A 25,486-nucleotide genomic window follows, 5' to 3' on the forward strand; every position below is an offset into this window, starting at 1 on the left:
ATTTGTCTTTGCCTGGTTTACTTCACTTGTATGATAATCTCTAGGTTCATCTTTGTTGCTGCAAATGGCATTATTTCCTTCTTTTTCATGGCTGAGTAATATTCTATTGTATTTATGTACATCTTCTTTATCTATTCATTTGTTGATGGACATTTAGGTTGCTTCCATGTCTTGGCTATTATAAATAGTGCTTCAATGAACATTGGGGTGCATGTATCTTTTTGAATTGTAGTTTTCTCTGTATATATATGTCCAGGAGTGGGATTGCTGGATCATGTGATAACTCTATTTTTAGTTTTTTAAGGAACCTCTATACTGTTCTTCCTAGCGGTGATACCAATTTGCATTCCCATCAACAACATAGGAGGTTGAATGGTTCTATAGTTTGATTAAGGTCAGATTACATGTTGGTGTGTGTTTGTCAAAATTTGTAGATCTGTACACTCAATAGGGTACATTTTATTAACTAAAAGAGAGAGAGAGATAACTTAAAATATTTATAAATTAACATAAATTTATATGAAAATGCAAAGGACATACCATATGTTGATTTTTATATTTTAAAACTGTAAAATATTTTTTTCAAGACTAAAGCTGACAGACCCCCATAGCTTATTTCAAGGCATATAATAAATTTATAGCAGTGGTTCACAACTGAAGACTATTTCCCCCCTCCCCAGGGACACTTGGCAATGTCTGTGGACATTTTTGGTTGTCACAACTCAGGAGCGATGGGCGCTACAGGTATCTAGAGAGTCGTGAAGTCATGAAGTCGCTCAGTCATGTCCGACTCTTCATGACCCCATGGACTGTAGCCCACCAGGCTCTTCCATCCATGGAATTTTCTAGGCAAGAGTACTGGAGTGGGTTGCCATTTCCTTCTCCAGGGGAATCTTCCCAACCCAGGGATCGAACCCGGGTCTCCCGCATTGCAGGCAGACGCTTTACTGTCTGAGCCACCAGGGAATCTAGAGAGTAGATGCTGTTAAATATCCTACAGTGCACAGAAGAACCCCCACAACAAAGAATCATCTGGCTCAAAATGTCAGTAGTGCCAGGATCTAGAAACTCTGATCACAGTAGTCGAGGCAGTGTGGTATGTATGGATCAACAAAACAGAACAGAGAGTCCAGGAAGTATGGACCTACTCATCTATGATTTATTTCTCACAAAGATGCTAAAGTATTTCAATGAGGGAAAGGAAAGTCTTTTCAACCAGTAGTGTTGTCATAATGAATATCCAAATGGAAAAATAAATCTTGATTCCTATCTCAAATCATATCCATTAACTCAAAAGAATCACAGACCTAATATAAAAGCTAAGGCTATAGAGCTTCCAGAAGATAACACAGAAATATATATTCACAGACTTGGGGTGGGCAGAGATTTCTAAGGATACCAAAAGCACAAATGAAAAAAAAATGTATTTCATCAAATTTTAAAATTTCTGTCCCCTAGAAAGATGTTGTTAAGAAAATGAAAAGGTGAGGCACAGCTTGGTAGAAAATATTCACAATTCCTATTTCTGACAAAAGACTTGCATCCAGCACGTATAAAAGCTCTTACAACGTAACAGTAAGACAACCTTACAAAAATATATATATTTTGAAAAGGGGGTTTGTGTGCCTGCATAATAGCATAAGCTTACTATAGTTCATTCCTCCCATTGACTGTAATTCAAGATTCTGAACAAGATACAAAAACCAACTACCTAAGAACTCTAAAAAGTAGAAACAGATTGTGAGAAGAGTCAAAACTTGGACAACTGATCCATGCAGGGATGGTTTTACCAGGTTCTTTTCTCTGTGTGTCTGTCTGTCTGCTTTGCATAGAGGGCCAGCTACAGTAGTACAGTAGCAAAAGCCGCAGTGGCAGGAAGCGGACTCTGGAAGGACAGAGAACATGGAGGAAATCCAGGAGGAGAGAGGGCCAGAAAAGAGGTCCTTTTTAAAAAAAATAATAATAATTTTAATTAGAATATCGCTGCTTTACAATGTTGTGTTAGTTTCTTGCTGTACAGCAAAGTGAATCAATCATACGTATACACGTAGCCCCTCTTTTCTGGATTTCCTTCCCATTTAGGGCACCAGAGAGCACTGAGTAGAGTGCCCTGTGCTCTATAGCAGGTCCTCATTGGTTGTCTGTTTTATATATAGTAGTGTATTTAGTGTTAAGTCTTGACCTAACCCCTGAGCTACACATGAGTGGGACAGACCCAAATCAGCACAGCCAAGCTTTGGGGCCAAACTCAGGTTTAAACCAGGTACATGAAAACTGTTTAAAAATGAGTTTTATGCTTTCAGGGACCCATCTTTTTAGCCTGTTCACTAAATAATGTGAGCACAGGACAGACCCAAACCACCACTGCAAGACAACAAAGGCTTAGAAAACTGAACTCAGATTTGAACCACTGCATACAGAAGGTAAGACAGAACTTGCAGCTTGAACCTGAATTGATTGCCTTCTAAAACAAAAGCATCAGCCGTCTCCAGAAGATTCTCTACAGGACCCAAATCTACAACATAATATTCGTAACGTCCAGGACATTTCAAACTTACCTAGCATATAAAGAACCAGAAAAATGTGGCCAGTTCTCAAGGGAAACCAGATGTTAGTTCCAAGGTAAGCCCGGTGGCAGCAGTGGTAAAGAAACCGCCCGCCACCGCAGGAGACACAAGAGACGTGGGTTCAATCCCTGGGTCAGGAGGATCCCCTCAGAAGGGCATGCCAACTCCAGTATTCTTGCCTGAAGAATCCCATGGACAGAGGAGCCTGGCGGGCTTCAGTCGATAGGGTCGCAGAATTGGACATGACTGAAGCAACTTAGGAATCAAGGTAACCCATGTGTTGGAATTATCAAAGACTTCAAAAGATGTGATAACTGTGTTCCAGCAGGTTAAAAAAATGTTGGAAATGATTAAAAGGATAGCAGTTCTCAACAGAGAAATAAAACTATAAAAAAGAACCAGATGGAAATGTTAGAACGGAAAAATTCAAAATCTGAAATTAAAAAGTTCACTGGATGATTTCAGTAGCAGATTGGTGATGGCAAGAGGAAAAACCTGTGAACTTGGAGAAATCAATAGAAACTAAACAATCTGAGGAACAGAGAAAAAAATAAACTTAGAAAAAATGAACAGAACTCCAGGGATCTGTGGGAAAATGTATTTTTAAAAAATAACATGTGTGTTATTGGAGTCCCAGAAGAGGAGAAGCAAGCTGGGAAGAAAATATTTAACAAATATTTGGCCTAAAGCTTCCCAAATTTGATGAAAGAAACTGACATATTCAAGAGGCTCTACCAATTCCCAAAAGGATAAACTATGAAAAATAATCTATTGTGACAGAGAGCAAGTCAGTTGCCTGGGGATGGACCTGAGGGAGGGACAGAACAGAAGTGCAGGAGGAAATTTGGGGGGATGATAAAAGTATTTGTTAACCTGATTGTGGTGATGGTTTCTCAAGTGTGGATATAAGTGAAAACTTATCAAATTGTACACTTTGAATAGATTCAGTTTACATTAATTTTTTTTTTTTTTTGCCATGCTGAACTTGTGGGATCTTAGTTTCCTGACCAGGGATCAAATCCGGGTCCCTGGCACTGAAAGCCCATGTCCTAACCACTGGACTGCCAGGGAAGTCCCACCAGGACTTTAACAATAACAATAGAGTTGTTAGAGATGGCAAAAGATTTGGACAGAGATGAAGATAACATAAATGGACAACATGCCCGTGTTTGTTGTTCTGTTGTCCAGGTCGGGTCTGACTCTTCAACCCTGTGAACTGCAGCACACCAGACCTCCCTGTCCCTCACCATCACCTGGAGTTTGCCCAAGTTCATGTCCATTGAATCAGTGATGCCATCCAACCATTTCATCCTCTCTTGCCCTCTTCTCCTGCCTTCAATCTTTCCCAGCATTAGGAAAAGACCATGCACATGAAAAGATGCTAAATATCATTAGTAATTTATGCAAATTAAAGCCATAAAGATACACCACTACATACCCACTAGAATAGCAACATTTTTAAATGATGGTGAGAATGTGTGATGGGCTTCCCTGGTGGCTCAGGCTTTAAAGAATCTGCCTGCAATATTCAGGAGCCTTGGGTTTGATCTCTGGGTTGCGAAGATACCCTTTGAGAAGGGAGCGGCAACCCACTCCAGTACTCTTTCCTGGAGAATTCCATGGACAGAGGAGCCTGGCAGGCTACTGTTATAGTCCATGGGTTCGCAGAGTCGAACACGACTGAGCGACTAACACACACACAACACACAGGAATGTGAAGCAACTAGAACCTTCATACATTGCTGTTGGGAATGTAAAGATGGCGTAACCACTTTGGAAAGTTTGGCCGTTTCTTATTTAAATATGCACTTGCTATGTGACCAAGTTGTGTTTTTTTTTTTCATTCATTTGGTTTTATTTATTTATTTTTGGCTGTCTGGGTCTTCACTGCTGTGCAGGCTTTTTTCTAGGAGCAAGCAGGGGCTACTCTTTAGTTGTGGTGCGCAGGCTTCTCTGGTTGCGGAGCACAGGCCCTAGGGCACGAGGGCTTCAGGTGTTTGTGGTTCCTGGGGTCCAGAGCACAGGCTCAGTAGTTGTGTCACTGTTGAGCTTAGTTGCTTTGCAGCATGTGGAATCTTCCCAGACCAGGGATCGAACCTGTGCTTCCTGCATTAGCAGGCAGATTCTTTAGCACTGAGCCACCAGGGAAGCCTGTGATCAAGCTATTTGAATTCAAAATATTTACCTGAGAGAATTGAAGACTATGCCCATGTTAAGTCCTGTATATAACTATTCAGAGCAGCTTTTTATTTATAATGGAAACAATGGAAATGCCTCTACACAGATGAATGGATAAACACATTGTCATGCCATACAATGTTATACTGCTCACCAATAAAAAGGAGCAAACTGTGCCACAGTAGGAATGAGTCTTAAAATGTGGAACTAAAAGTCACATGTTAAAGAATACATATTGTGTGGTTCCATTTATTCTAGAATGTATCTTTACCATCAAAAAGCAAATCGGTGGTTGCTTGGAGTTGGGAAGCAGAGAGAGGATTACCTGAAAAGAGGTATTTCTGTATATTAATTTTAGGGTTGTCACATGGGTGTATAGATTTGTTACTGTTGTTCAGTCATGTCTGACTCTGCAACCCCATGGACTGCAGCCCACCAGGCTTACCTGTCCTTCACCATCTCCTGGAGCTTGCTCATACTCATGACCATTGAGTTGGTGATGCCATCCCACCATCTCATCCTCTGTCTCTCCCTTCTCCTCCTGTCCTCAATCTTTCCCAGCATCGGGGTCTTTTCCAATGAGTTGGCTTTTTGCATCGGTGGCCAAAGTATTGGAGCTTCAGCTTCAGCCTCAGTCCTTCCAATGAGTATTCAGGGTTGATTTTCTTTAGGATTGACAGATTTGATCTCCTTGCTGTCCAAGGGATTCTCAAGAGTCTTCTCCAGCATCACAATTTGAAAGCATCAATTCTTTAGCACTCAGCCTTCTTTATGGTCCAACTCTCACATCCATACATGACTGCTGGAAATACCATAACTCTGACTATGTGGGCCTTTGTCAGCAAAGTAATGTCTCTGCTTTTTAATATGCTGTTTAGGTTTGTCATAGCCTTTTTTCCAAAGGGACTTCCGTGGTGGCTCAGACCCAAAGAGCAAGTGTCTTAATTTCATGGCTGCGGTCACCATCTGCAGTGATTTTGGAGCCCCCAAATAAAGTCTGTCACTGTTTCCATTGTTCTCCACCTATCTGCCATGAAGTGATGGGACAAGCTGCCATGATCTTAGATTTTTGGTGGACCATGTACTTTACAGTGTATATAAATTAGACCTTGATTTTTTTAAAGATGATTATAGCAATGGCAACCCACTCCAGTACTCTTGGCTGGAGAATCCCATGGATGCAGGAGCCTGGTGGGCTCCAGTCCATGGGGTCGCTAAGAGTCGGACACGACTGAGCGACTTCACTTTCACTTTTCACTTTCATGCATTGGAGAAGAAAATGGCAACCCACTCCAGTGTTCTTGCCTGGAGAATCCCAGGGACGGGGGAGCCTGGTGGGCTGCTGTCTATGGGGTTGCACAGAGTTGGACACGACTGAAGTGACTTAGCAGCAGCAGCATATAACATGAATTAAAATTATTATCAAACTAAAGAGATCAAAATAATATGGCATTGGTACCAAGCGAGTCAAAGAGAGGGACAAAACAATAATTTCAAGAAACTGACTTAAGTTTGAAACAGTTAAGAATTTAGAATGTGGGTTATGCTTTGGTATTTTAAATCAGGTTGAGAGAGAAATGATGTATCCATAAATGATGTTGAGTCAACTGACTAACCATTCAACATATAAAAACTAGAGCCTTATCTGTTACCACTTACAAAAAATAAATTCCATATGGATTCAGGAATTGAGTCTATTAAAAGAGAAAAGCTGACAGAGAGATGGGGGAGTCCTGCCTGGGCCTAGGGGTCCACTGAGTCACACTTTGCTTGGAATCTCCCATTGGGTAAACCTGTGGTCCTGGAGACGCCCAGGCCTTGTGCCCCTCACCTCCACTCCATGGTAGGCTGGGGATCTCCTGTCTTGAGCCCTTAGGCTAAAGACTAACTCTGAAGTCTGCTTCTCCAGGCTGTCCTAGTACTGAGGCTCAAGTCTCCAATCTGTACGGTGGCCTAATAGTGATGTACTTTGCAGCTTGAAAGTCTGTAGAGAGGACTGTGTGGGAATCATTCAGTGGGGTAAGAAACCAGGCAAGTGATGACAAATGCCTATCTCTTTTCTCTGAGCAGGAGCACCAGGCCTGGGAGAGAAGCTGGGGCTGCTGGCTCCACGGGAGAAGGTAGACGTTTGGCACAATCAGTCCTTGCACAGCCGTCTCACTTCGTGCTCACTAGTGACCAGGGAAGAACAACAGAGGAGGGGCCACAGAGATGGAGACCAGAGATTCAGGCCTTGGCTGCATTCCCAAGGAGCCTGAGGCATCCAGGTAAGGAAAAGTCCAGATGGTCCCAGGCAGCAGAATAGATACTTAAGACCCCTCCTCACCTTCTTCTGGAGGCCCTGGGGGACTCTGTGAGTCTCCGGGCACAAGTCTCCCAGTGAGTTCACTGGCCCCATCATGGAGAACTGATCTGATTTCCGGAAGATGCCTGCCTGCCCTTTGTCCCCCTGAGCCTCTGGGAAGGCTCTGGATTCAGCTGAATTAAGAGGCAGGAGATGATCAAGGTGTTGGGTGCTTGGGCAGGAGTCTCCATGGTAACAGAGCCATCTGGCTTTCTTGCCTGGCACCAGGCCTTGTGACTTCATGATGGAATCTTCTCTGCCAGGCACAGAGGTTTCCCAGGGGGAAGAGGAGGCCAGGAGGAAGGGACCTGCTGAGGAGGCTTTGTCTTTTCACCCAGAGTTTGAAGATGAAGCTTGATCTTATCATGACTCAGGGCTGCTGCTGACTCTCCAATGGCCGCTGGAGGTAGCATCTGGGGGGAGATAGTGTAAACAGCATTGTGCACTGGCCACCTTTGGCTGAGCCCCTTGGAGAGTTAGTGGAGGCAGCTCTGACCTCCTTCAGTCCAGGCTGGCTGGTGGAGTGGAGCCAGGACCCAGGTGGGAAAGACTGAGGTCTGGGAGAGCTGTTGGCCCACCACTGGGAGGTCCACACTGGGCCAGCAATACCACATGGCAGGAAGGGCAAGGCCTAGGTGAGCCCAGCCCACAGAGGGTGATGGGCCTCTCCCCACAAGCTGCTCGCCAGAAGAGCCCTGCCAGTCTTTATCCTTGTGTCAGAGCCCTTCATGCACACAACCAGCCATCCACCCAACCCGTGTGAGTAGTGTCTTAGGCCGCTGAAATAAGTCACTGCACACTGGGTGCTTCACACAGTGCAAACTGCTTCTTTCACAGTTCTGAAGGTCAGGAGCCAAAATCAAGGTGCGGGCTGGGTCCTTCTTCAGGGCTCAGAAAGAGAGTCTGTTCCTGCCCCTCTCCTAGCTTCTGCTGGTTGCTGGCGATCCTTGGCATTTCTTGGCTGTGTCAGCATTGCTCTGATCTCTGCCTCCATTGTCACGTGGCATTCTCCCTGTGTCTGTGTCCAAGTGTTCTTCATCTTATAAGGACACCAGTCATTGGATTTGGAGTCCACTCTAAACTAGGATGACCTCATCTTAACTGGGTTCCATTTGCAAAGGGCCTGTTTGTAAGTAAGGCCTCATTCACAGCTACCAGGGATTAGGACCTCCTATCTTACAGGGGATGTGGTTCAACTCTCGATGCCATGTAAGTCACGGTGAAAAGGCTTCAGAGCAGGGCAGACTCAGGCTCAAACCCCGGCACCATTGCTAGTCTGTCCTGTTTTCTTGACCCAGCAAAGCTGGAAAGGCGAGTCTGTCCTCATGTGCTTCTAAGGACTCCCAGAGAGACAGGACTCTCTGGGAGTGCCCATGGGGTGTCTGGGGAGTGGCAGAAACTCAGAAAAAGTGGCTTGAGTGGGGCATGTGTGATTCAGAGGAGGGCCTGGTCCCCTGTCTCCAGGAGCTCACGGTCAGCAGGGTAGCAGGCACTGACCAAGGGTTAAGACTTGGGACGGGGACCTTGTGCTCAAGCTGTACACAGGAGTTGGGGCAAGCATGGACCACATGGCCTGTGGCAGAAGGTGGCACTCCAGGCCCAGAGGCCCCATCAAGGATCAAGAAGGCCAGGGTCAGAACACAGTAGGTCCCTCCTGTGTGACCCAGAAGCCACGTGCACAACCCACAGACCCCACTATATACCCATGGTCCTGACAAACAAAGGTGGAACATGGGCTGGCCTTTCACTGACAGGTGCTCTGGGTACCTCTGTCCCCTCAGGGCCTGGACAGCAATTCCTCATTCTCCACCCCACCCTGCCCTAAGACATGGCTTCTCCCTCCTGGTGACATTGAGTCTGGAAAGGACTTTTTCCTGGCCAAGCCCAGTTCAGCATTCTTTCTTTTTTCCTCTTTCTTTCACTTCAACCTTCCTTTTATTCTTTCATTATTTGGTATCTACTGTGTGTCAGGGCTGTTGTAGACTCCAAGGATATAGAAGACAGATGGGCCTTGCCTGCTGCTGCTTCTGCCTAGGTGGAATTTATAAACAGTGAGATGAAAGGCATTAATCGAGTCATCATGCAGATAAATGTTTCACAGCAGAGGAATGGGTGCTCTGAAATGAGACGTCCCAGGGTGGTGGGAGTCAATGGTAGAGTGACACAACCAAGCCAGGAGTTAGGGAAGAGACCCTAAGCCAGGAGCTGGAGAAGTTGTCAGCTAGGAGAAAGGAGAGGGGAGAGAGTCCAGGCAGGAGTGTTAGCACATGCAAAGGCCCTGTGGCAAGAGGATAGTTGGCAAGTAAGAAGGACCTAGAGAAGGTCTGCATTGCTGGAGTGGACAGAGTGTAGGGCATGCGCATGTGTGCTAAGTCTCTTCAGTCAAGTCCAGCTCTTTGTGACCCCATGGACCATAGCCCACCAGGCTCCTCTGTCCATGGAGCTTCTCCAGGCAAGAATACTGGAGTGGGTTGCCATGCCCTCCTTCAGGGGATCTTCCCAACCCAGGGATCAATCCCACCTGTGGCTCCTGTGGCTCCTGCATTGCAGGCAGATTTTTTTTTACCGCTGAGCCACTGGGAAGCCCATAGGGCATTCTAGATGCACTGAAAGTCAGCAAGTTAGACCCATCACTTGTTGGAAAAGTATCAGTTGAGTGAGAAAAGACTGCTCACACATGGAGCAGGCAGACCTCTGATCAAAAAAACTGTTTCAGTGTAGAAGTGAAGGGCGAGGTGATTCAGAGTCAGCTGGGAGAGGTGGGGGTTGGAAATGCTCCTTTTCGCTGAGAGGCTAAGAGCAGGTTTGAGCACAGGCTCTGGAGCAGGACCTACTTGCTATGACTGTAGGAAGGACAGGAGGCTGACTGGCGTCTCCAGGAGGGAGAAGGAGGCACTGTGAGACTGCGGGTCCAGCAGGCTGGGTGCCCTGGGGCTTGTGGGTAACCTGACCCTGGCTGGGAGCCACCCTGGGTTTAACCAAGCAGAGCTGCATTTGGAAAACCCCTCTAGCCTCTAGCGTTGGCAGGAGCAGGGGAGGGAAAGCTGGAGGGGCTGAGGGAGTTGGGTGCCATGACAGATGGAACACCCTTCTCTTCCCAGATGTCCCAGGAGAGCTGCAAGGCTAAGCCCAGAGTCTTGTCCTCTCCGAGGCTCCTGGAGGAAGACAGCCCAGAGTTCCCATCCCAGCAACTGCAGGCCACCAGTTCAGGGGGCAGTGAGTCCCTCAGCAACCTTGACCTCTCCCATGGGCCCCTGGTGGCCCTGGAGTACCTACCCTTCTTCCGCACCTACGGGCAGCTCCTGGCTGAGGAGGAGTTGGCCCCACAGCCTGAGGCCTTCAGGGACCAAGGAGGAGACCAGAGTGTCAGAGAGGAGGACTCAGAGCTGCCCAGCGGCTTCTTCCCCTACTATCGCTCCAAGGAGGAGAGTTTCCCCAGCCTGGCCCTCCCTGGCAGGTCATGTGCAGGCTCCCGGGGCCCTTCTACCAGGAGAGAGGTGCAGGCCTGCCGCTGCTGCACAAGGACAATCAGCGGCGACGGCTCTGTGAGTCAGGGAGACGCAGAGGGTGTGTGGGGCAGCACTGGGTGCCCTGGGCCCAGGGAGACAGAGGGTGTGCACGGCAGCACTGGGCACCCTGGGCCCTTCAAGTCAGGGAGACACAGAGGGTGTGCGGGGCAGCACTGGGCACCCTGGGCCCAGGGAGACACAGAGGGTGTGCGGGGCAGCACTGGGCGCCCTGGGCCCTTCAAGTCAGGAAGACACAGAGGGTGTGCGGGGCAGCACTGGGCACCCTGGGCCCAGGGAGACACAGAGGGTGTGCGGGGCAGCACTGGGCACCCTGGGCCCAGGGAGACACAGAGGGTGTGCGGGGCAGCCCTGGGCGCCCTAGGCCCTTCACGTCAGGGAGACACAGAGGGTGTGTGGGGCAGCACTGGGCGCCCTGGGCCCTTCAAGTCAGGGAGACACAGAGGGTGTGCGGGGCAGCACTGGGCACCCTGGGCCCAGGGAGACACAGAGGGTGTGCGGGGCAGCACTGGGCACCCTGGGCCCAGGGAGACACAGAGGGTGTGCGGGGCAGCAGTGGGTGCCCTGGGCCCTTCAAGTCAGGGAGACACAGAGGGTTTGGGGGCAGCACTGGGCGCCCTGGGGCCCTTCAGACCTCTCCCAGGGCCCTGACCCCGGCAGGCTTGGCCAGGCCCCCCATGGCCAGCTGGAGCAGTGTGTCATTGGTTAAGAGCACAGAAGCTGGAGGCAGACTGCCTCACTTAATCCTAGCTCGGCCACTTACTCGGAAAGTAGCCTGGGAAATGTGTTTTAAGCTTCATGATTCTCAGTTTCCTTATAAAGACAGATAATAGTGGTAGCTACTATTTGTTTAGTTCTTAGGATCCCAGACAAATGATTCATGTGTGCCATTTCATTTTTCCTAATAAGACTCCTATGAGGTGGGTGTTATTATTCCCATTTTATGGAATGAGACTTGGAAAGTTAAGCAACTTGGCCAGAGACGCTGCTATCAAGAGCAGTCCTGGGATTTGACCCAAAGCCCGTGCCCCACAGAATCCCTAATAGCCACTTCCAGCACCATGAAGCTGGCACCGACCCCTGTGCCTGCAAGATGGAGGTGGTGGGATGAGTGGGTTCTAATCCCATTTGGGAGCCCTGGGCGGGGGGTGGAGGGGGTGACCTGCACCGCTGAGAGCTTCCCTTCTGTAGATCAGGCACGCCTCTCCCTTCTGCTCCTAGTGCTACTATGGAGTGGAGGCCCAGGCCAGCCCTGGGTGTCAGGCAGAACCTGGAAGCCTGGCTGACCTTCTTGTCTCCCCCTGGCCCAGGCTGGCCCAGCAGACCTCACCGCTGGACGCTCTCACTCAGCCGCCTGCTGCCCTATCCTGCTGGTCTCAGCTGGGCATTCCCATGACAGTGGCCTGGACGCCCCTCTCTCCAGCAACGCTGCCTTCAGGCCCCAGTTCCTCCTTCATGCTTCAGGATTTGTGCCTTACTACAGAAGCCCCGAGGAGGGGCTGCACCTAAGCCCTGGGCCCCCTGCCTCTCCACTGTGGGGCCAGGAGTCCACAGGAAAGCTGCCCAGGCCCAGGGCAGCCACACTGTGAGGGAGCAGGAGCTGGTGGTGGCAGGAGCCACCAGCAGACAGCCCCAGCACCTGATGAAGCACACAGGAGGGGAAGTGACTGGGGGCAAGGCTCCAGGGCTCAGCTTGTCGTGGGACTGGAGCTGGCCTGGGACTGCAGCCCCCAGGCCTTCATTTTCCCCTCTGGAGGGAGGCACCCAAGCCCAGGCTCTCCTGTTGGTCTCGAAAGAAGACCCTGCACCCTACTAGTGGGTGGCTTGACCCTGGGGTCTGAGTCAGCAGAGGAGAGCTCAGCCTGCATCCCATGTTCAGCCACACCCCCAGGAAGTGACCCTGGCTGCTCCCACTCCTCTCTCCTAGCTGGAAAACTTGCCCAATGGAGGGCAGCTGTCCCAGGAGTGCCTCCACAAAGGGGAGGGAGCAGGGTTTGCCTGAACACTTGAGAGGTGCAGAGATCAGAGACTGGTTTGTAAATAAATCATTCCACTCCCAGGGTTGGACTTGGTGCACTCACTTGATGCTTTGGAGTAATACTTGTGGCTTCCATTTATGGAGCGCGTACTGTATGCTAGGCACCTCACTGAGATCATCTCCATAATCCTGAGGTGCAAACACTGGTGTCATCTGCATTCTACAGCTGAAGAAACAAGCTCAGGGAGGTCAAGTAACGTGCCTGAGCTCACACAGCTCATAGAGAGCAGAGCTGGGAGACCTCACACCCAGGTCCATTTGACCTGGGACCCTGAGCACTTGAGCACTTGCCCTCATGCCCCTCCTCGGGGAGTCTTGACACAGCCAGGGGAGAGTGAGCTGCTGCCCGACAGGCTGCCCTGGACCTGCCCCCGCCTCCCTCCTCCTCACTGCCCCTCTGCCTTTCCTTCTCCAGCTCCCTGCTCTTTGGAGCAGCATATGTCTGCCGAGCCCCTGCCTACTTGGACCATGTGGACATGTTGTCTGGTGCCCCGACTGCAGGTTCACCCCGTGTACCGCAGCAGAGGGCCCTGAGGCTGAAGCAGGCGGGTGCGGACCATGTGCTGCACCCGGGGCCGTGCACGTGGACGCTGGCCCCTGCTGAAACCGTCCTCTAGTGCCCGGTCACGCCCGCCATGCCCCATGTTCACAGCCACTCTGTCATGCAGTGCTGGCTCCCTGTCCCCGTCTCCTGACCCACACACCCTGGTGGCTGATTTCTGTTCCTGACCAGGGGGATGCCTGCACCTGCTCCCCACTCTTCCTGAGGATGGGGAAGTTGAGGAGGATGGGAAAGAAAGCAGTCACTCATACTTCAGGTACATGCAAGAATTTCTTCTTAAAAAAGGTTTCGTTTGTGTTGTTTTCTACGATTTCCCTTTGGGCTGGGAGACTTGGGGTTGGGAGTGTGGTGGATGAAATCTAGTGGCCTTTCTGGAAGACTCATTGGCTTGGCCTGAGGGGATTGGCCTGACCCCTTGTGTGTTCCTCAGAGCTGGGTCTAGGCTGGGTCTGTGCTGGCCGGCATCCTTGAGCCCTCACTGCCCTCAAACAGTTAGGAGGTGTGTCTGGGTGTGTGTTAGAAACCAGGGCCATCCTCTCCTGTGCTTTCTGAGCCGGGCCCCAGGGATGACTCCCTGGTCCTGTGTGTGGGGCTTGTAGAGTGCACATCAGGCTGGGAGCCCTGCCGCCAAGCACCATCATCTCCAGAGCAAGCGGGCGGGACCTCACTTGCTCATGGGGCTGAAGAGACCCTGGAGCTGTTCAAGACTGGGAGCTCTCTTGAGGGAGTGGTTTGAAGGAAGGATCTGGGGCAGAGAGGTCCTGGGTGGGAGGGTGGGAGGGCTTATCTTCAAGAGCAGGTTGCTTCTCATCCATCCAGCTAGCACCAGCCGGGAGCTGCTCTGGGTCAACACAGACATGAACACACGTGAGAACACCGAGGCTGGAACAAGGTTGAGAAGTAACTTCCATTGAGTGCTTATTGTGCGCCAACCACAGTGCCAAGCACTGTACGTCACGCAACATACTGAGTTTGGTGCCACTTCAGCTAGGTACTGTTAGCAGCTCCATTTTACAGAGAAGGAGGCCCAGGCACAGGGGGATTAAATGGCCAACCAAAGAATACAGAGATGGAAAGCTACAGTCCACAGGGTTGCAAATAATTGGACACGACTGGCGTCTGAGCACGCACAGAGCACAGACACTTAATACAAGCACAATAGTTATGAGCATGGACTCCAGAGCTGGGTAGTGTTTTGATCCTGGCTCTAATGCTTTCCAGCTCTGCATTCTTTGGCTGGCCATTTAATCCTCCTGTACCTGGACAGCCTCCTCTGTCAAATGGGGCTGCTAACAGTACCTAACTGAAGTTCTACCGAACTCAAAATCAGCATCTATTTCCATGTAATATATTGGGCTTCCCTGGTGGCTCAGATGATAAAGAATCCACTTGCAATGTGGGAGACCTGGGTTCATTCTCTGGGTTGGGAAGATCTGCTGAAGGAGGGCATGGCAACCCATTCCAGTAATCTTGCCTGGAGAATCCCCATGGAGAGAGGAGCCTGGCAGGCTATGGTCCATGGGGTTGCAAAGACTCGGACATGACTGACTGACTAAGCACAGCACATGTAACATATTATCTCAAAGCTTAGTTATGTTTATGTTACGTTTGCTAGCTGCTCAGTGGGCTTCCCTGGTGGATCAGATGGTAAAGAATCTGCCTGCAACGCCGGAGACCCAGGTTTGATCCCTGGGTTGGGAAGATCTCCTGGAGAAGGAAATGGCTACCCACTCCAGTATTCTTGCCTGGAGAATTCCATGACAGAGGAGCCTGGCAGGCTACAGTCCATGGGGTAGCAAAGAGACACCACTGAGCGACTAACACTTTCAGTAGCTTAACATAACAACAAACATGAATTTTCTCCCAGCATCAAGGTTCTGGAGTCTGGGAGCAGCTTGGCTGGGTGGTTGTGGCTTGGCATCTCTCATGAAGCTGCAGGTAAGATATTGACCAGGGCTGCAGTTGCTTGAAGGCTTGACTGTGGACTGGAGGATCTGCTTCCTGCCTCACATGGTTGGCAAATCTGTGCTGGTTGTTGGCAGGAGGCCTCCGCTTCTCACCTGTGGGCCTTTCACAAGGCTACCTGAGCAGCCTCACAACATGGTGACTGGCTTCCCCAGAATGATCGATCCCAGAGACAGAAGCTGGGATGCCTAATACAGCTGAGCCTTCAAAGTCACATAGTGTCACCTCTGCCATACTCTGCTGGCCACACAGGTGAGCTCTAATTCAGTGTGCAAAGAGACCTCACAAGGGTGTGAGTGGTCAGAAGACCATCATCTTGGAGACCGGCTACCATAAGATACAGTGCCAGATTCTGGGGGTTCATGGGGAGAAAGGGCTCATTCACCAGATCAGGCTCTGTAGTTAGGGTAGGAGAGTCAGAGGGAAGTAGTCTTAACTCTACACTTGGGAGGAATGTGCTAGATAATGATTGTATCCCCAGTCCCCAGATTATACCTAGTTTCTGGTAGGTTCAGTTCAGTTCAGCCGCTCAGTCACGTCCGACTCTTTGCAACCCTATGGACTGCAGCACGCCAGGCTTCCCTGTCCATCACCAACTCCCAGAGCTTGCTCAAACTCATGTCCATCGAGTCGGTGATGCCTTCCAACCATCTCATCCTCTGTTGTCCCCTTCTCCTCCTGCCTTCAGTCTTTCCCAGCATCAGGGTTTCTGGTAGATACTCAGAGGTTAATTGTTGGATAAAGCCATCAATAAGGCAGAAAAGGGTACCAGTGTGATTTTATGTGTCTAAAGTTAGGGGAGGAGTGGTCATTATGAGGCGCTTGGGTGGCAGGCAGGAGGGAGAAGGTGGGGGTCCCCTTAGGCAGTGTTCCTGCAGTGGAGAGAGGGCTGGAGCTTGCCTGCTTTGCCAGGAGACCTGGCTTCAGCAGAACCACATAACCATGGGGCAGCGGGCAGCTTCCCTTCTGTCCACTCCCCTGCAAATGAACTTGAACCTCATTTAAGGCTGGTTCTCTTCAGCCTTCTCCCTTGGCAAATCATTTGTCACTTAGGAAGTCTCTATTTTGGAGAAAATCGAATCCATATGGTTTTGAGATTTTATTCTTTGAAGTCTTTTTCTTTGTAGTTGCATCAAAAATGAGATGTCCTGGGAGTCCTTCACATCTCCCCTCTCTTAAAAACAGGAAGTTGCTCTTTGCCATGTTCATGCTCACCCTGGAGCAGAGAGCCATGGGTTTGAGTGGGTTCAGAGCTGAGTTTGTTACCCAGACTCTTTCTTCAAGGTGTGGGGTCTTAAGTCTGGTCTCAAATTTCTTTTTTTACTTTTAAATATTTATTTATTTACTTAGCTGTGCCAGGTCATAGTTGCGACACACAGGATCTTTGATCTTGGTTGCGGCATGCAGGACCTTTAGTTGCAGCGTGTTGGATCTAGTTCCCTGACCAGGGATCAAACCTGGACCCCCTGAATTGGGAGAGTGGAGTCTTAGCCCCCGGACCACCAGGCAAGTCCTCATCAGGCCCCTGAGAGGTTCACTCTGGCACCCTCAGACTCCTCCTGAGCCTCCGTGTCAGCACCTCTTTCAGTGCCCAAGTGTATACTGGCTCTGACTGCCAGCCTAGCGCCAGGGAAAGTAGGCCAAGAATCCCTCCCCCTTGCCACAGGTAAGCCTTTCTTTTCCTCGAGAGCCCCAAATGCTGTGCAGCAGCGCCCTCTGCTGGCGTGTATTAGGAAGACATCCACCTCTGGCATCTTCGTGATCCAGAATTTCAGACTTCTGCTTTGCTACAAAAGGCAGAGGGGAAATTGAGGCCTGGACCCGCCCAAGGTGCCCCCAGTGAACAGCAGCACCAGAAGCAGAGCCCAGGCAGCCCAGCATCCTGGCAGCTGCTTGCCCCCCCTCACTTCGCAGCCAATCACCTCTATTTTTTGACTTGGAGCATCAAATTGAATGGACCCTAGACCCAAATAGTCAGAACATGGCTTTGAATAGACTTTCTTAGAGAACTGTAAGTAAGGCAAGGAATCCTGCCCCAAATGAAGAACTTCAGTAGCACCTTGAAAATCAGAACCAGACTCAGGGATGGGACCCCAGAATTCCCATTATCTGAGGCTGGCACAGAGTGATGCAGGAGGTACAAGCACCCAAAGAAGAAAGACAGCCATGCCCATGGCTACGGGGAGTTATTAAAGGTCCCTCAACAGAGGGGAGCAGGGCCATCTGAGCAGAGATGCCGAGTAGAGGAAAGACAGGTGGGAGACAAGGTTGTGGGGGTTGTGAGCTGAGAGATGACGAATGTAGCTGGGAGAGGGCCAGATGAGGGCCCTGAGCGTCCCCAAATGGAAAGAGGAGCAGGGGATGAACTCTGAGGATAGAGAGAGAGCAGGGTCTTTGCCTTGGGGGGTCAGGCAGGAGCAGCAGCTGGCCCAGGTACAGTAGGTGGGCGCAGGCAGGGGACCTGGGCTTGGCCTAGAGTGTTGAGGATGTAGAGACCTGAGGCTGGAGAGACTCAGGGTGCAACCAGGAGGCACCCATCCTGGGGGCCTTCCCTGAGTTCTGCCTGGCACACAGCTCGCCCAGTGTTCTCACAGTCGCCCCCTGTGGCGCCTCAGGCGAACAGTCCCCTCTCTGACAGAGACCTTCCTGAGAGCAGAGACTGATGCCGACTAGAAAGGACAAGTGAGAAATGGGATGTGCACCACTGATTGTCAGAGCACCGCCCATCTGCATATCCTCATTGCCACTGTGGTAGAAGCTGCTCTGGGGGCTACCTTTGGGGAAGGAGCTGAGGAAGAAAGGAACTGAGGGATCTTTCTGGCCCTAGCACCCCAGGGAGTTGACATCTTTGCCTCAGTTGCTTTACCTGCTCTCTCCCAAGGGTGGCATCCAGTGTGCACGGCAGCACCACAAACACTGCTCCAACGTAGGGATGCCAGGACCAAGCAGCAGCCCAGAGCCCGCCCAGACTCAGCGTCCTGCCGGGTCTAGGCTTCTCTGGCCAGCCCCCGGCTGCCACGAGAACCGGCTCCTCCCCACCTCCCTTGGTGGGGAGCCTCATGGGAAGATCTGTGGCCCACGTTTGGGGATGGAGCACAGAGCTTCCTTCTGGAAAGGAGCTCACACCCTTGGCACTGCTGCAGCTCATTAGCAGTTCAAGCAGCTGCTTTCTGGGCTCAGGAGGCTGTCCCAGGGCTCTGGGGCCTCTGCCTGCCAACTCGGGACCTTCCTGTTTGGTGCCAAACTGAGGGACTGAGGGAATGACAGCACCACCTCCCCCAGCACCTGCTGGGTGGTCCTCCAAAAGAGTGGACCTGGGGAAACTGGCAGCCTTGCCACCCGTGGATGGGCTCCAAGGTGAGTTCACAAAGTGACCACTCTTTGGAGACCTTTGATTTCTCATAACTGCCCTGGCATGTGTCCCAAGCATGGTGGGGCACAGTTTGGTTGATTGCTACTGGCAGCCCTCACTTGTCTCGGCCCTTTTAGGATCAAGCCTCAGTGGCAGACTCTGTCTTGCTTTGGAGGAGGGAGCCCTGGGCAGCCGTTGTGCCATGCTGACCTGGAGGATGTGACATCGCTGTGTGTGGGGGAGAAAGGCTGGGCCCAGCAGAGGCCCCTCCCCCAGACCTTACCCCCTGCCATTTCCTGCAACCTCAGGTGCTAAGGCCAGATGCCCTGCTGGGAACTAGCAGGACACTGGGGGTGCCAGGGAGCCCTCACTCCACATAGCTAGATCATGATTCTAGTAAGCATGTACCTCCAGCTGGAGCCTGGCTGGGTACAAGACCTGCCTCCAGAGTGGGACTGAGAGAGAGATGACTGTCTCCCCCCACCCCCGCCTTTCAGGCTGGACAGTGCAGGCTTGAGCCTGAGCCTGGAGGGAGCTGGGTCCCTGCAGAGTTTGACATGACCTTGGACCTCCAGGTCCTGCTGTCTCTGGGCCCAGGGCACTGAGTGGGACACAGCTGGGATGACAGTAAGCATCCTTGCTTGGAGATGGACAGGGAAGAGAGAGTCTGTGGCTGATGGGGCTCAGCACAGGCCCTGGGAGACATGAGCACCCCACTGCCATTTTGAGGCAAGGGGCTGGACAGGAAGGTGGGAGGGATGAGAAATGTGTGCAGAAAGGTCAAGAGCAATCTGTTAGGTTGTTCCTAGAATGCCTCCCCAGCTCACAGCTCTGGGGTCATAAGACCCCTGACCAGATAGGGTCTCATTAAACCTCCCTATGCCCTCTATGAGCCGCCTTGTCTCTGTTTTACAGGTGTACACAGTAAAACCAGCAGGAGATTCTTTGTGACCTAACGGTAGGGTCTGGCTGGGCAATGTGAAATCTGCAGGGCATTCTGGGAGGCTGGAACCACTCGTCTCCCATGTGGAATTTCTTCCTCAGGGAAACCTCCATGTTGGATGAAGTTTGCTCATTTATCAAGGATAAACTCCCTGACCTAAAATCAGTTGGCCACCACATCCACAAATTCGCTTCACAGCCACACCTAGATCAGTGTTTGATTAAATCACTGGGTACTGTCGCCAGCCAAGTTGACACCTAAGAGTGACCATCGCTGGGGTGACGCCAGTGCCTCCTCACAGCTCCTGTGAGGAGAAAGTGAGACTGTGCATGGACTCTGGCTTGAGCATGTCTTCAGGGCAAGGCAGCACGGGCTCCATGGGCTTGTCTGGAGCGTGTGGGCAGAGACAAAGGGGTGTACATTTGGGGTTGGCAGGAAGTGTCTCAGTCAAGGTGGCTGAGCTGGGTTTGGGCCTGCTTGTCTGCTGGGGACGGGGACTGGTCCAGATGGCCTTGGGAGTGAGGCACCAGTAGCTTCTGGGACCTTCGAGGTTCACACTTCCAGAGGCACTGTGTGCTTGCTACCTGGCCACCCAGACGTCATGTCTAGGCAGCAGTCAGAGGAAACTTCCAGGCTCACCTCACCCCTCCTGAAGGCCTGGCCAGGGACAGGCTGAGAGTTTCCAGGGCCTTAGAAATTCCTACCTGGCCCAGGTGCTCTCAGCAGGGGACTCTGTGCCCTCAGCCAGGGGTGCTGCCGGACCTTCAAATCTGGTGGGTTCTCCCCTGGGTGGTCCACTGTGGCAGCCAGGTCTTTGGGAATAAGCTCAAATCCGTCCATGCACCACTAAACTTATATTCAGGTGTGACAACTTTCATCTCCTAATTTGACCAGTTTTCTAAAATATTAAAATCTATGTACAATTTATGTGGCATACAATCATTTTCCTAGGAATGGGGATAGTGGTAACACCTATTTCATAGGGCTGCTGTAGGAGTAAGCCCAGGCACAGTGAAGATGCCTGATTTCAGTGCTCAGGACATGTTGGACATTATTAAGATAGTATTTAGAGACGATTTGGAGACCACCTGGGCTAGGTATTTTCCACACATTATTTCAGTGATTCAGGAACAGACCAGATTTTGAAACCTGGGGGCTTGCGAAAGATGTGGAAGGTGGGGCAGGATAGAGCCCCTGACTGCTAAAGTTGTTATGGAAAATTGTCCTTTGTATTTTATTGCGAAGCTGTCCATGGCTTTCGATCAGCTCACAGAATTGAGAACTTCCGGTTTAGTTGATAGTTGGATGTGTGTGCATGCTAAGTCGCTTCAGTCATGTCCGACTCCGACCCCATGGACTGGAGCCCACCAGGCTCCTCCGTCCATGGGATTCTCCAGGCAAGAATACTGGAGTGGGTTGCCATTCACTTCTGCAGGGGATCTTCCCAACCCAGGGATCAAACCTGTCTCTCCTGTAAGTCCTGCGTTGCAGGCAGATTATTGACAACTGAGCCACCAGGGAAGCCCTGATAGTTGGACATTCAATTACAATTATTTCAGCTCTGTTTTAGCTGAAAAGAAGATGTGTCCATCCAGCTAAATAATTCAGTCACAGAGTGACCTTTGTGTTTGTAATCAAATACTTCCCGACCTCAGATAGGGCCTTCCTCTTTACCTCTTGTCGTTTGAAAAACGTCCCTGAAATAATTTCCAGTGTCTCAGAGACGTGAATAACTGCAGGTGGATACTCCCTCGCTGGCCCGCGCTCTGTGCCTTTAAGGTCCACTGGGGGCGTGATGTCAGCCGCCCGCGGGCACCCGAAGCGGGGAGTGGGGCAGCCCGGGGTGGAGGAGGACCTGCCTGCAGGGAATCCGTGTCCCTGACTTAACCCGTCTGGCGCGCTTGCCCGCAGGTCCTGTCCAGAAGACACTGAATGGGCACTGACCCAGCTCCGGGAAAGCGAGGCGCCGCGGCCGGGGCCATGGGCAACTTCCAACTGGAAGACTTTGTCGCGGGCTGGATCGGAGGTGAGCGCACCCCAGGACGGGAGGGATGGAGGGACCCCCAGAGGTGAGTGTGGACTGGGACAGCTCTGCGCGACAGGAAGAGAGCGAGGCGGCGGGCGCTGCACGGACGGAGTCTCCACGCGGTGCCTGATTCGGGAGCTCAGCTACTGCCCACACACTACCCAGGCGCGCGCCGCCCGCCGCCAGGCTGGTCTTGTGGCTCCTCGCCTGCTGCCGCGAGCCCCACTCAGATTCTTCCGGAGCCTGCGATTGCCTCAAACTTCGGGTTTACAAAACTTGATCCTGATCCGTAATGATTAAACCGCCCATCAAAGTGGACAGCCAATGGAGCATCCCGGCGTGTACACTCCCTTCGGCGCCCCGATGCGCACCTGAATTTGGGCACTCCTGGGAACTTGTAGGTGAGGGTGGCGCTTGACCACCGCACGCTCCGCGCGCAGGAATGCGGAACCCGGCACCACGGTCAGGCTGGCTCTTCGGGCGTCCGGCTGTTGGGGGAGCTGGAGCGCAGAGCTGGGGACCCAGTACTGGCAGCAGACGCCCCCTGCCAGACGGGAAACCCTTACGGTTTTCAGCTGCTGCCAACTGTCACACCTCTCCTCTGGCACTGTTGGGCCGGCTGATCCCTACCTACCGCTCCTGGAGCCGCTGTCTGCTGGATGTGTTTGCTTGGGCAAGAGTCACATCCACTGCCTCCCTTCTTCATTCTTCTCTGTCCAGTAGGGGGTCGGTCTGTCCCTCCTCTTAGTTCAGCTATTGGAGGTTTGAGAGACTTCGCTTATAGTAAAATAAGTCTTTCTTTTGGCTCCATCTAAGAGGATCATTGGGTTTCCCTGGTGGCTCAGCGGTAAAGAATCCACCTGCAATGCAGGAATCGCAGGAGACATAGGTTTGATCCCTCGGTTGGGAAGATCCTCTGGAGGAGGGCATGGCAACCCACTCCAGTATTTTTGCCTGGAGAATCCTACGGACAGAGGATCCTGGAGGGCTACAGTTCATGGGGTTGCAGAGTCAGACAGGACTGAAGTGACTTAGCATGCATGCACACAAGAGGATCATCAGAAAAGAAATGTTGATGAATGCAGCCGCTCCCCAAAGACAGAGTAAAATACTGACATGCTTAGGTAAAGGCTGTGGCCATCGTGTTTGTGCCCCACCAAGTGTCCTAGGTGTGGAGACCAGGAGACTTGTAGGAAAGGGAAAAACAGAAACAGCATCTGGAATGGGGGGTTCCTCTTCTGGTGGCCCCTCCCACCTAGCAGGAGGCCATGTCTGTCCCCCACAGGTGGCTGTAGGGCTCCTGTCTCTCACCCTCCCAAGCAGAGGTAATTTCTTTCACTGGGGACAGTTCTGTTGCACAGGCTCCCTTGGGTAGGGCTAAATTTACCAGTCAAGGGGCTGTGCCCAGAGACCCAGTGGGCACACCCAGGCCCTCTTCAGACAACCTTTCAGCTGTTGAGAGGGAGAGACTTTCCTTGACTGCCCCTTCAGTAGTCTGACCAACTTCAGTAGGGCTGCCCCGGGTGTAATTTGAGAAATGTCCTGGTGGGTGAGGCTACCAGAGTGGCTCAAAATCTCTGATGACACAAAGACTCTCTCCACCTCACATGGCAAGTAGTGGGTCATCCTTTATTCTGAGATTGGTCTTACTTTGTTTACGTCAACAGAGTTTTGCTTCCATGAAATGAAGATGAATGTAGTAGCAGGGAATACTTAATCAGTATCAGGTGCTGTCGGAGAAGGCAATGGCACCCTACTCCAGTACTTTTGCCTAGAAAATCCCATGGACGGAGGAGCCTGGTAGGCTGCAGTCCATGGGGTCGCTGGAGTCGGACACAACTGAGCGACTTCACTTTCACTTCTCACTTTCATGCATTTGAGAAGGAAATGGCAACCCACTCCAGTGTTCTTGCCTGGAGAATCCCAGGGACGGGAAGCCTGGTGGGCTGCCGTCTATGGGGTCTCGCAGAGTCAGACACGACTGAAGCGCAGCAGCAGCAGCAGCAGGTGCTGTTTAAACACTGTGTGCTCAGTTGCTCAGTTGTGTCTGACTCTTTGTGACCCCATGGACTGTAGCCCGCCAGGCTCCTCTGTCCATGGGATTCTCCAGGCAAGAATAGTGGAGTGGGTTGCCATTTCCTCCTCCAGAGGATGTTCCCGACTCAGGGATTGAACCCACATCTCCTGTGTCTCCTGCACTGGCAGGTGGATTCTTTACCACTGTGACACTTGGGAAGCCCCTAAATGCTATATGGTTACTTTTAAAGCAACTTTATTGAGGTTATTTTACATATCATAAAATCCACTCACTTCAAGTGTACAATTTAGTGATTATTAGTAATTTTACTAGGTGGTGCAACCATTACTGTAAGTTAGCTTTAGAACATTTCATCCCCCAGTAAGATCCCTCACACCTATTTATTGTGAAACCCCATTCCATTCCTCTCCCTCTGGGCAACCACTAATCTACTTTCGGAATCTGTTATAAATCTATTGTCATGGAGATTTCCCTCTATGTTTTAGTATATGATTTCTATAATTTTAGTGCTTCTGGATAGGTCTTTGGTTTCTTTTGAGTTAACTTTGTCTACGGTATGAAAGTGAAAGTCGCTCAGTCATGTCCAACTCTTTGTGACTCCCTTGGATTACAGAGTCCATGGAAGTCTCCAGGCCAGAATACTGGAGTGGCTAGCCATTCCCTTCTCCAGGGGATCTTCCCAACCCGGAGATCAAACCCAGGTCTCCCACATTGCAAGTGGATTCTTTACCAGCTGAGCCACAGGAGGAAGCCCAAGAATACTGGAGTGGGTAGCCTATCCCTTCTCCAGCAGATCTTCCTGACCCAGGAATCAAACCAGTGTCTCTTGCATTGCAGGCAGATTCTTTACCAACTGAGCTATCAGGGAAGCCCCTATATGGTATGAAGGAGAGGTCTAACTTTATTCTTTTGCATTGATACCCAGTTATCCCAGCACCTTTACCTCCCTTTCTATAGCGTACTTGTCCTGGAGGCAAGGCCCAAGTTTTACTCCATTCTCTTTGCCTTGCTCTGTGTGTGAGCCCATGCCTGAGGGTCCCTTCTGATGACTGGGCATGGACTGAGCAAGTGAATGTAAGTGCCTGGGTCCTCTGTTCTGTCTTCGAACAGCTGGTGCAAGTTCGAAGTCCAGGGGCTGAGTAACCAGCAAGTCTTCTTGATCCCCAGGTGCAGCCAGCGTCATCGTCGGCCACCCTCTGGATACAGTCAAGGTATGGTAGCCATGTCACCACTACCTTTTGGAAAGAGGCCTGGAGCTAGTCTGCGTCCAGTAGTGTGCCTGCTGTTTCTGATCCCCAGAAGGTCGCCAGCCCAGGGCCAGCTCTCTGTGCCAGTCCATGGGGGTGGAGAGCTAGGAGGCCCGACCTGGAATGCTCTACCCTCATTGCTTGGCAGTGATTTTGTTTTCATGAATGCTCCGTTTCTGCCTCTAGGTTCTCAGGAGCTTCAGGGGAGGGGGTGAGGGCACTGGGAGTGTTCTCCTGCAAGCCTCTGTGAAACTAAGGAACCAGAAAAGGCTTCCAGTGTGAAGTGGCATCTGAACCAGCCTCTAAGGTCAGGCGATTGGAAAAGATATCCCAGGCACGGTGAACAGAACGGCAAAGGCACTGAAGTGGGGAGGCCGCCTGGGGGTCACGCTTAGGAAAGGCCAACATGGCCAGTTTTGCTGATGCCTCAGGTTTCTGAAAGCAGCTACGGATCAGAATCCAGGAAGGGTAGGTGGTCAGTCAATCCTTGTAGGCCTTGAATATCAGCTTAGGACTCTGGACCTAGGTTGGGAACAGGAAGCCACGGTAACTTGATGGAGCCAGCAAAGCCCCTTAGCATTGGAATCACCCACGCCCCTTGTTCTACACGTGTGGAAACTGGCCCAGAAAGGGGAAGGGCTCACCCCAGGTCACGACAAGTTGAAGCACTGAGAAGTGAGGTGCTGCAAAGGGACATGT

The 25,486-nt window shown here is 51.2% G+C and overlaps 2 protein-coding genes and 1 long non-coding RNA gene across 6 annotated transcripts in view; 2 read left to right on the forward strand and 1 right to left on the reverse strand.

Moving 5' to 3' along the window:
• Positions 1 to 6,421: 6,421 nt before the first annotated feature.
• Positions 6,422 to 7,294, reverse strand: LOC132345750 (uncharacterized). The gene is made up of 2 exons (XR_009495272.1): positions 7,072 to 7,294; positions 6,422 to 6,916 (listed from the first exon to the last, which is right to left on the reverse strand). It is a non-coding gene; the product is annotated as an uncharacterized lncRNA (long non-coding RNA).
• Positions 7,295 to 7,351: 57 nt separating this feature from the next.
• On the forward strand, positions 7,352 to 12,675 carry LOC112447422 (uncharacterized). 2 transcript variants are annotated; one of them, XM_024995180.2, is made up of 3 exons: positions 7,352 to 7,495; positions 10,191 to 10,634; positions 11,927 to 12,675. In XM_024995180.2, exons 2-3 carry the CDS (start codon positions 10,191 to 10,193, stop codon positions 12,203 to 12,205), a joined length of 723 nt encoding a protein of 240 aa, XP_024850948.1. In that variant the 5' UTR covers positions 7,352 to 7,495; the 3' UTR covers positions 12,206 to 12,675. The 2 variants fall into 2 exon arrangements, with proteins under 2 accessions (XP_024850948.1, XP_059744727.1); XM_059888744.1 differs by having other exon boundaries at positions 7,352 to 10,634.
• A 712-nt stretch (positions 12,676 to 13,387) lies between these two features.
• SLC25A48 (solute carrier family 25 member 48) overlaps positions 13,388 to 25,486 on the forward strand; it is a 51,367-nt gene continuing 39,268 nt past the window's right edge. Inside the window, exons 1-3 of one of the 3 annotated variants that reach the window (XM_059888155.1) lie at positions 13,388 to 13,472; positions 21,388 to 21,502; positions 24,708 to 24,751. In XM_059888155.1, coding sequence (XP_059744138.1) covers positions 21,409 to 21,502; positions 24,708 to 24,751 — 138 coding nt within the window. In that variant the 5' untranslated portion in view covers positions 13,388 to 13,472; positions 21,388 to 21,408. Of the gene's footprint in view, positions 13,473 to 21,127; positions 21,503 to 24,707; positions 24,752 to 25,486 lie in introns of those variants that run through there. The other 2 variants (XM_059888156.1, NM_001035309.2) reach the window with 2 other exon arrangements.

This window comes from Bos taurus, chromosome 7, assembly GCF_002263795.3.
Source record: "Bos taurus isolate L1 Dominette 01449 registration number 42190680 breed Hereford chromosome 7, ARS-UCD2.0, whole genome shotgun sequence".
NCBI classification, from domain to species: domain Eukaryota; kingdom Metazoa; phylum Chordata; class Mammalia; order Artiodactyla; family Bovidae; genus Bos; species Bos taurus.